This window comes from Typha angustifolia, chromosome 15 (genome assembly GCF_048772165.1).
Source record: "Typha angustifolia cultivar Huaian chromosome 15, ASM4877216v1, whole genome shotgun sequence".
In the NCBI taxonomy this organism is placed as follows: domain Eukaryota; kingdom Viridiplantae; phylum Streptophyta; class Magnoliopsida; order Poales; family Typhaceae; genus Typha; species Typha angustifolia.
In genome coordinates, this window is record NC_133253.1 from 14,170,349 (window position 1) to 14,181,168 (window position 10,820).

A 10,820-nucleotide genomic window follows, 5' to 3' on the forward strand; every position below is an offset into this window, starting at 1 on the left:
ATATTATAGCTTGTGCATGATATTATAGCTTATTTATTTTAAAGAGTAATCTTATCAATATTATAGGTTGTGTTGGTTTATTTTAATAATAAAATACTAGATAAAAGGGTATAATGGTAACTGTATTATGTTCACTATTTTTTATTTATTTTAAAACAAACAGAGAAAAATCCTCTCCTCTCCTCTTCATAATGTAAACCTAGTTTAAATTAACTTAGAAGGTCTATATTTTTAATAAAATAAATAAATAAATATGTAACCAATTAAATAATAATATAATAGAAAAATAAGAAATAAATATTACTTATATATAAACTTTAAAGACTAAAAAAAAAATTCACTCAAAACTATCATGAATTTTGACTTGAATTAGATCAATTTTATACTCGTAAATTATTATTGCAGAACAACATGAAGGGAGATCTCTCTCTTCACTATTATTTTATAGCAGTAAGTAAAAAGGAATTAAAAAGTGGTGAGAAAGAAGAAAAAAAACATCATCAGAGTTCACCAAAGTGTGGACTAGCCAAAAGAGCTCACCGAAACGACTACTAAATGAACTCAGTGAAGCGTGAGAGTGAGAGGAGAGTGTGTGTGAGAAATAGAAAGTAAAAACTGAAAATTTGAAAAGAAAACGGTTGATGATATTAATTATTAATATCTCCTAAGTTAGATACATTTTAGATTCAACCTGAATCTTAAAAAAATTAATTTCAGTCGATATTGTTGTTTTCAATCGATACGGCCGAGATGGATCAGCTGATATGGCTCGAACTGGCCGATGTCGACTGATATTGGCCGAAATCACTGTGATCAGGATCGATTATGGTCGATCTGACTCGAGATCGATCGATTTTAGGATTCATGATCCTGACCTTTGAGAGTTTTACCAAAGTCGCTCTCAGCTACACTTGACTGAGTTATTTTTCCCACCCTGAGAAAGTTAGTGCAGACACCAAATTTAGACACATATACTCGCACAAACGCAAGAGGGCAGCCCCACCCAATGACGCTTTGGTTGCACGATGAGTCCTAAGGGAGAGATTTCACATGAGGGTGTTTTAGTCTTTTGCTTGAGGGGCTTTTTGTTCTTTTGCCTTTATTAGGGTTTGCCTATATAAATGCGAGTTATCACTTGGGGATTTGATGATTATTATGATACTTTGAAATTTTTACTTTTCCTTTTCTTTGTTGTTGGATTCCAACACCTTGTAGGTGGATCCCATGGTTTGCTATTATATTCTTCTCCTTGTCTTCTTCATTCTCCATTGAAACCATGGTTCTCCATCAGTCACCAAGTGGCAAAAGAGCAAACTTGGATGAAAGAGAGAAAAAACATCTGGCTTGTAAGAGAAAATCAAAATGGGTTTAAGTGACAAAAATAAAAACCGTATGTTTTTCATGCAAATCACCCTTTACAAAATTAATCTAAGAATAAAAAGACTTTAATATATATATATATATATAAACTAAAAATTAAAGATCAACATATTAAGATCCAAAAATATATCTAAATACACTATTTTTTTTATTAAAAGTGTGTCAAGGGCGTGCCAACCAGGATCGACATAACCATTGTTGTTTAAAGGATCCTTGGTACTGAAACATGATTACAACTTTGTACTGGACTCATATAACAAAATGCCTTGTTTTCTTCTATCTCCTCACACACGACACACCACTACCTTTAGAATCACCATCATCTCCATTCTCCACTACAGCCTCCACCTCCATAATGTACTTTTCACCCTATCTCCTTTTACTCCCTTCTTTCCATGATCTGCTCTCTATTGCGGTCTAAGGGCCAGGAGCAAAACTACCTATGATCCAGATTGGAAGGGGGTGGCCATGTGGGTAGATGGCCAGCACAACATGATGAGTTGGTGCTTGCTAAAGTAAGGAATAAAGTTGTGCAAGAAAAGGGAAGGAATGAGTAGGGCTAAGAGGAACAAAAATAGAGGAAGACTTAAATGATAGAGATATGGAGAAGATTAATCTAACTCAATTCATTATTCCATACATACCTAAGATGCAAGCATAATGCCCTATTTATAAAGAAGTAAAGTAAAAAAAAATCTAACTAAAACAAACTAAGAATTAATCATATCTATCTAGCTCCTATCTTCCCTTTGATTAGACATAGTTATGCCCTAGATAGAGCCCAAATATATAAAATGTCTGAATACGAAAAGCATAGATCATATACTAGCCTTGAGCAAGACTAGGGCACACTCAATTTGGCCTGCCCATGGTTGCAAACTGGAGGGTGCCCATGTGCTAGGGCTATGGTTAGACTAAGCCACCAAAGGAAAAGGGCTCATCGAGGTAGGCTAGTGCTTATGGCCTAGGCCGATCCAGCAATAGGAGCGTCTTCAGCCTATGAGATTGCATCCAAGGTTGGCATCAGGTTGCGCACTAGCGTGGGCATCACAATCATGCTCGGCGATCCACTTTCGTTTTTTATCTCACAGAGAAGACAATTATTTTCCAAAATCATTGTTCTTCAACTCGGTAAGGGTAGAGCACATCCTGGCCATCAGAGACATAATATCAAGGTCTAATGTGATAGACATTCTTAAAAATGTCAGCTCTAATACCATTGATGCAAACCCAGATAGCAATGATATAAGTTGTAGACCAAAGGCCTCTACTCAGATCTAGACTGAAAGTGGGTGGCCGTGTAAGTAGATGGTCGGTGCAGCTTTAGCAGGGAAGAAAGTTATACAAGAGAAAGGGATGACTAAGACTAATAGAGACGACAAGGGAGGAGACTAACACGATAGAGTAGGAGAAGATTAATTTAACTCAATTTATCATTCCATATATACCTAAAATACAAGATATAAGGCCCTATTTATTGATAAATAAAATAGAGTTCTAAGGTAACTAAAACAAATCAAGATTTAATCCTATCCATCTAGCTCTCATCTTCTCTTAAATTAGATCATGGTTTTGTCCTAGATAAAATTCTAATACGAACCGGATTAGATCGGATTACATCAAAGGGAGATTAGGCTCAATGGATTGAGTCTAATTATCTTATTTGGTTATTTGGTTTAGTTAGAGGCTTAGTAGGTTAGGATTTTATTTAATTAGCTAAATCCAACTCTGCACATTTTTGGAAAAATATTTGTAGAATATTCTACACATATCCAAATGATATCAAACAAGTTGGATAAAGTCATCAACCTCCGGATCTACAACTTTGATATTCATGACTTCTCTAGATTCGGAATTTATCTGTGACAAAACGAAAACTTAATCCGAGAGTTAATTCGAGAAGATAAGGAAGACTGGTTTAGTTGGTTTGTTAGGGTTTTACTTAGTTGTTGATTTGTTAGGATTTGTTAGAGTTGTTTAATTTAGTTGATGAGTCCCTAGGGTGAGCCTCTATATATATGTGGAGGAAAATCTAATTGGAAGATGATGATTATATTGGAATTGGCTTTGGCCTTTATCTCCTTCTCTACTTGTCTCTAGCTATTTGCGCCCTCTTCCACCTCCCTTCTTCCACCGCCCAAGTCTTTGATTGGCCTCTTCTAGCTTTTAAACTCCCTCTTCTACAACAACTTCTCCCCCTTCACACTAAGAACTAAACTTAGCATCCATCTAGCCATTGGAAGGCTATCAAGGTAGGATCTAATTGAACTTTGGCTACTGTTTGGTTGATATCTTGAAATCTAATCGTCCGAATTTCATGATCTTAGATTTGTTAGAAATCTCTCTTCAAGAACAACAACATATCCAAAATTTAGGAAGATCCGTTGATTTAAGATCTAACCATCCGAATTATCTGATCTTAGATTCGTCGGAAATCTCTCTCTAAGAGCAACAACATATCCAAAATTCAGGAGAATCTGTTGGTTAGATTGTTCGCAGATTCCCTTGAAAGTTACGTGCTTTATTGAGTCCAAAATCATTGTGGATCGGATTAGGCCGGTTCATAACAAATTTAAATTTGTAAAATGTCTTAATATAAAAAACATAATCAATCACTCTGATTTAATACTTGGACCATATCACTCTTTCCATTTCCCTTCCCGGCATCACCGACAACAACATCACCATCTCCGGTATCACCCACCTCCCTTATCTCCCTATCTTGCTTCTTTATTTTCTTACCAATCTGCCTCCACTTTGTAGCTTCTAGAAGCCTTCATCATCGTCCCTCCACTATCACTAGCATTACAATTATTATCATTAGATTGCAGTCACCACATCTACATAGTTGACAACAAACTTCTTATTGTTTCTCTATGTAACAATTTTAGTTGTAGCAAAATGCTTGTTATATTCTAGTTAATTCTACAATTCACAATCCAAACTCTTTGAAATTTTATTCTTTCATCATTATAACTTCATGCTTGGCCCTTTTGATGTATCTCATTATTGTTTTGGAAGTTTCTAAGGTGAAGTAGACTTGAAGTTCAATTAATTTGTTTGTATTGACATTATGTTGTCTTGCCTTTTGATTCTTTCTTTCTTCTTCTCTGTTCTCTGAACATGTGTTTCATCTTCTTATCTCTAGTAATAGTCAAATAGGGCTGCTAAAAGGGCCACTGGCCCATGTTCTACTCATATTTTCTAGGCCAAAGATAGACTTGGGTTGGCATTAGGTTACACTGACTCAGATCAAAAATTCCTTATGGGCATGGCTCAGGTCAAGGCTTCTCAGCCTGATCTGTGGCCTGAACCTAGAATCCACTTACATAGACCAGCCCTCATTCGGTCCCCATATTTTTTCCTTTTTTGTTCTTCATTTTCTTTATTTTTTCCTTCTTCCTCCTTATATTAACCGTCATTCAAGCCTACTAACCATAATCATTAGAAATTGTTTGACAGAGTAGAAGGCACCAAAAGCTCAAAATATATCATCTGAAGTTATTAAAAGAAAAAGGAAATTAAGAGGTCATATAATAATTGCACCAGTTATTCAAGTTCAATTCCATATTGAAAAGTAGATTACATAATGGATTGATTATTAAATATCTGCACGAATAGATCAGCAGAAAGCTCTGAATATGTAAATGAGGGGCACCAATGGGCTTTGCTTGGTTTGATGCCTCATTTTGCTAAGTTAGTATATTGACAACATATATCATGTGTGGTGTTTAATAGCACATCACACACTAGCCTATGAACACTGTTCACTTGTTAGTAACTAAATAATAAGACTTATTAGTAACCAAACAATATCTTATTTTATTCTAGTATATCAATCCAATATTCTTGCTCATCTTATTTTATACAAATTTTTTAAAAACCATTTATTGATAATCTAAGATTATCATTTTATCCTTTGAGATGACAACACATAGTCACATTAGCTATAGTTGTTATCTCCTCCTTCTCTCTCCTCTCCAAAAACAGCACTGAATGCTCGCATAGTACGGGAGTGCATAGTTATAATTCTGTATTTTTTTTCACATATCAACGCAATGCAGAGTTATAACCTTTACATACTCGCATAATGCGAGAAAAATTTACAAAAAAATATCATTTCAAAAAATACGACTCTAACATATACTCAAAGATATTTTTGTTATTTGGTTTAAAACATCACAAATTACTAATACAATTTGTTATTTTTTAATACTTTAATATCAATTTTCTATCACATCAAATATAATTAGTACTTATTATAAAATATTAAAATAACTTATACTAGTATTATCTCTCTTCTTTGTGGAATTAAAAATTAGAATAGTTATATATATTCCACCCTTATTCCACAAATAAACAGGGGAGAGGCTAAATGATGTGATACAAGTTGATGCATCAATCCTTAGACGAGGAAAAATAGATGAAGGTCATTAATTTCATGTGCCTAATCTTCAAGTTTGAAACACTAACAGATTGAAGTTCTTACACAATTACCACAAAAGAACACTTAAAAGCCACTCATAGAAAACGTTTATTTATGTGAAATGCTTCTTGTGTTTGTCGCATCCTTCCTCCCAGTTTACACTTAACACTATGAATAATTTAAAACAGAAATAGAAAGCCAATTAAGTTGATGGAAATAGGGTTGATGCAAATACAATAATGAGTTAAATTTATAAGATACAAATTTTCCGGATACTATATTGATATATGATAGAAGACAAATGGACATTACTGTTGTGCTAAATGCCAAATGGGTGATGGAAGCGGAAGCAAAACCTTCACCCCCAAATATGACCAATGGAATAGTAATCACAAAACCAACCAAGTAGGGAAAAACTCTCATATGGTGTTATTAGTAGAAAAATAGCAATAAATAATTTCTAATAATGTATTAGATACCCTAATGAAAAAAATCTCAAAAATAGAAGCAATAGAAACAATAGAGAGAAAAGGAGAGACAAGATTTCTATATTTCGACAATATGCTTACATCCACAAGCGAAGCAATCTTTCTTTATTATGCAAATCTCCGATTACAAAGAGTTTCTCAACTCTAATCCTTCTTTATACAATGGTGGCTAACTCTCTTCATTTTTCTTCTTAAACATAAAAATCATAAAATCCCAATTTCAATATTTATAGGATTGATTTAAGCTAAGAAAATTCTACGAGGTGCTCGAACGCTCATAGGCCTATTCGAACGCCCTCGGAATTCAAATCTAGAATACAGAAGAGCATTCAAATGCCTATGGGGTCCATTCAAACATTTGTAAAGTGCAAATCCTCTCAGATTTTTGCATTCGGACGTCTCTAGGACTCGTTCGAACGCATTCGGCACAGCAAGATGAAACGCTTGATTTGAGTCAAACTTCAACAACCAGTTTAGAAAAGTGGTAACAATCCACGATGTTGCTGCGTTATAGCGTCATATCTTGCGTAGTTTTGACATCAACCCAGCCAAACGACCCCTAAAACAAAAATGATCGAGCGGTGTTTCAGACAATTACGAGGTCTAATCTTTTGAAAGAGAAAAAGTAGCAAAAGCATCACGAAGCTTGCCTTCGTAAGGTCAGCATTTCTATTTTCTGCTTCTGAAAGCTCTTGCTTAAGCTGGAGAGTCTGCAATTTTTCCTAGTTAATTGTGGCTTCTAATTTCTCTTTCTCAGTCTTAAAGAGCTTCCTCACGCACGTTTCATAAAGCATGTATAGTGTGGAAAGTCTGACAGAATAAGATCTTCGTCTCCCAACTAGAACTAGTTATACGAACAAATGTGTAGTCAAACTCTCTCTCCATATATAATAAACATACTTGTTCAGCAAGGTTAGAGAGAAAATTTCCTCTAGGAATTGAACCTATGACTAAATATATATTTCCAACGCTAGCAGAGAGAAACCTATGACCTTTGTCGTGGGCTATTATGATCTGACCATTAGGTGATAGTAGTAGCCTAGCTTATCTATTTTATTACTAGTTTTTAAAAATTAAGCTTATTTTACTGAAAAAAATGTCATAAATAACAATAACACCTCTTTTAAAATAAATTGCAGATGAAAGCATATGCACTGATAGGCTCTTGTATGCATCTCATATATAAATTACGTGCATCCATTCTATCATAGAAAAATATGCATCCAGGGAAAAAATATGAATTCATTTTTCAAGAGCCCAATTTTTAAATTACCAAACTTTAAATTTTTTATTTTTTTTGGTACAAATTACCTATTGCTGGTTAGGAGCGAAAGGAATAGTGTATATTTTGCCTTAGTTGAGCACCTTCTGTGATAATTTGCAAATTCTCAACTCCCTACAAAATTTACTACAAAGTTCCAGGGAAGCTAATAACCAAGGTTCGCATTGGCTAGCAAGCCCTTGCCTCCTCTCAATCTTTCCCTTTGGTCTACGAGGTACAATGCCACCAGACCTTACTTTTGTATCGGATGCCCTAAGGGCCATATTGGAATACCTGAGGATTTTGTCCTTTTTTGTGGTAATATATTTATTACCTAATTTACCATAAAAATGGAATAGTGTATTATATTTCTTTTTGATCAGATACTGTGCACACAAAAGACAAAAGAAAGAGAGAGAAGACGACAAGATAATATTTTCTTTTGGGGTTTACTTTATTTACTTAATTATAGAAAAATTCAGAGAGTTATAAGAGTTTTACGCTCAAAAAATTTGTGTAAAATATAATATTTTTATTATTATTTAAAAGCTTGAAAGCTAGATATCAGTTAGATAAAAGACTAATCTTATTTAGATACAGAGACATTTAGACTCTACTAAGTTCTAACCAACATATTAAGTCGTCTAGTCTAAGCTTTATGTCACGTGTATCATCAAGATATTGCTATAGACTAAATGCCGCTGAGATATCATTCTAAGTTCTCATACTCCTAAGCTGCTTTTTAAATCACGGCACTAGTTAAATCATTAAATCAAACTACTAAATCACTAAATAATTTTCTTCATGTATCTACTGGCTATACAAGAATCGTGTAAAATCTAATAATTTTAACAAAAGCATTATCCGGTACATATTCTCCTTTCTAATGCAACGGAAACGGCAAGAAACATGTAAGGCTTGACCACAGAATGATGTTACTTTAAATTTGATGATCAAAGCCTTCTCTTCTGCATCGTCATCTCACTGCCCTTCTAGTAGTTCCGTAACTAGATTTGATGTTTGATCGGATTAGGTCAACGATTGACAACATCCATGACGAAAGCTTGAAGTTTCTCTTCATTATCGGATTACCTCCTTGCAATCGTTCCATTGTCCTTCTAGTAGTTCCGTTACTAGATATCAGGTTTGACCCGATTAAGTCAACGATTCGACATATGACTGACCGACGACTTCCATTATCGAAAGATTGAAGGCGAGATCGAATTACGTGGACCCCAAGGAAATCCCCTAATAAGAAGAAGGAAATGAGAAGGGTCAAATAGTTATAATTATACATCTCCTAGGAACCGCCACGGGAAATTACTGAGGGGGGCTAAAAATGTCACATTTGTAGGTAATAACCTGTGATTTTCTGCGTGCTCCTTTTCCCTTCCTCCTCCTCCTCCTCCTCCTCATTAATTAAAACGTGGCTTCACGTTATTCACAAGGAAAACCCAGTCGCGTAGACCAGACAACGAAAGCGGTCGCGTTCACGCGGCTCTCCTCCTTTATAAACGCCGCCCAACATATCCCAATAAATTAAATCTCCCATCGATTTCAACCAAGATAGCTAGATTGGAGAACAGAGAAGAAGGGAGAAATCGAGAAATTCTCATGGAGGAGGAACGCCAAGAGGAGCAGAACACGTACCTTATCAACGACGACGATTTCGAGTTCGTCGTTGCGGATAACGGAGAGCCGTCCATCACAGCGGACGAGCTCTTCTTCGACGGCAGGATCCTCCCCCTCTTCAACGGCGACGACACGAGGAACGAGCGATCGGCGTCGACCTCGTCGTCGTCGGAGGCGGCAGAGGCTGGAGAGTACTGCGAATGGTCGCCGGAGAGGTGCCGGAAGAGCGCCTCCACTGGATCGGTGCCGCGGCTTCGGATCCGGGACTTTCTCGCGGAGATGCGGAACCACAGCGATGGAAAGAAGAAGTTTGGGTTCTTGGAGACGACGACGAACCCTAAACCTAAAGCTAACGCCGCCGACATTAATAAGAAGGCGTCTAATTCCAAAGATAAGAAGACGGTGACGGAGTTGGATATGGTCACCGCTCACCGGCTCTACTACGGGAAGCTAGGCGGAGGCGGCGGCGGCGGCGGCAAAGGGGCGAATGGAGCGAGGCGGTCCTTCTTACCGTATCGGCAAGAGCTCTTTGGCTTCAGCCGGACACACCAACCCTTCTAATGGAGCCATTTTTTTTTTCCCTAAACAAAAAATTTACACATTTGTTTGTTCTCATCTCAGTAGGTTGAAAGTAAATGGTAAAGAATTACTTGTTTAATACACATTACGAGCTTTTAGCCTTTTCTAATAATCAATCTATTTTACAAGAAAAGGTATGATTGATAGGGATAAAAAAGGACGAAGAAGAAGTCCTGATCGACGTCAGTAACCCAAAATGGACAAATGAAACTTGTTAGGATACTACTACTTATTGATGTTTGACCGGGGGGTTTCGCCGAAAATTCTCTCACTGGCAATTTATTTAGCTGACCTTTTCCAAAAGATTTGAGGCAAAGAATGTCAAAATGTTCAGCATCACTTACTTGGTTCCTACTCATGTGCAGAAGTATCTATCGTTGGGAGTTGCATGCTCCCTAAGAAATCTCATAGCCAGAAGAAGCAAATGGCAAGGGGCTGCTCTGATGATAATATATGATTTACTACCACTCTGTATTATAAAATGAGTCCAAATTGTGTATATGTATGCATAACTGCGAAAGATGAATAAGTTTATGTACTATAGGCATACAATGATAAGCACATAGGCTGCATACGTCTTAACGGCTAATTATATTATATAGGTTTAAATGTATTCTTTATATATATATATTTTACTTTAGATAAAATTACTTTTATCTCTTCTAGCTTTATTTTATATCACTATGTCTCTCTAAACATCAATAACAAATATAATGAAATAACTTAAAATGACACTGCATCTATTAAAGTACATATTCAAAGATAAATTTCAGAATAACTTAGTACTAGAAAAAACTTAACGTCTCGTTCGTTTTTATGAAATAAGGCTATAACTAGTGGTATAGTTATTATAATTTCTTATATTAGCATTTATTATATTTTAATATAAAATTAAAATAATAATTTGAAAATTGAGTAAAATATTAATTGTAATAAACGAGAAGAAAAGAAAGATGGTAGAGATAGGTTAAAATATTTGTTGATTGAAGCGATATTTTTTAAAGGTAAATTAGTAATTGATAAATATAAATATATTAGTTGATTAAAGTGATAT

General features: G+C 35.5%; 1 protein-coding gene across 1 annotated transcript; it reads left to right on the forward strand.

Annotated features, from left to right (window-relative positions):
- Positions 1–9,069: 9,069 nt before the first annotated feature.
- On the forward strand, positions 9,070–9,878 carry LOC140778495 (uncharacterized). The gene has a single exon (XM_073123237.1). The coding sequence runs from the start codon at positions 9,170–9,172 to the stop codon at positions 9,746–9,748; it is 579 nt and encodes a 192-aa protein (XP_072979338.1). The 5' UTR covers positions 9,070–9,169; the 3' UTR covers positions 9,749–9,878.
- The last annotated feature ends 942 nt before the right edge of the window (positions 9,879–10,820 follow it).

Bases quoted from the DNA above. Each gene is read 5' to 3' on its own strand.
- LOC140778495 (XM_073123237.1), top strand. From the start codon at position 9,170: ATGGAGGAGGAACGCCAAGAGGAGCAGAACACGTACCTTATCAACGAC.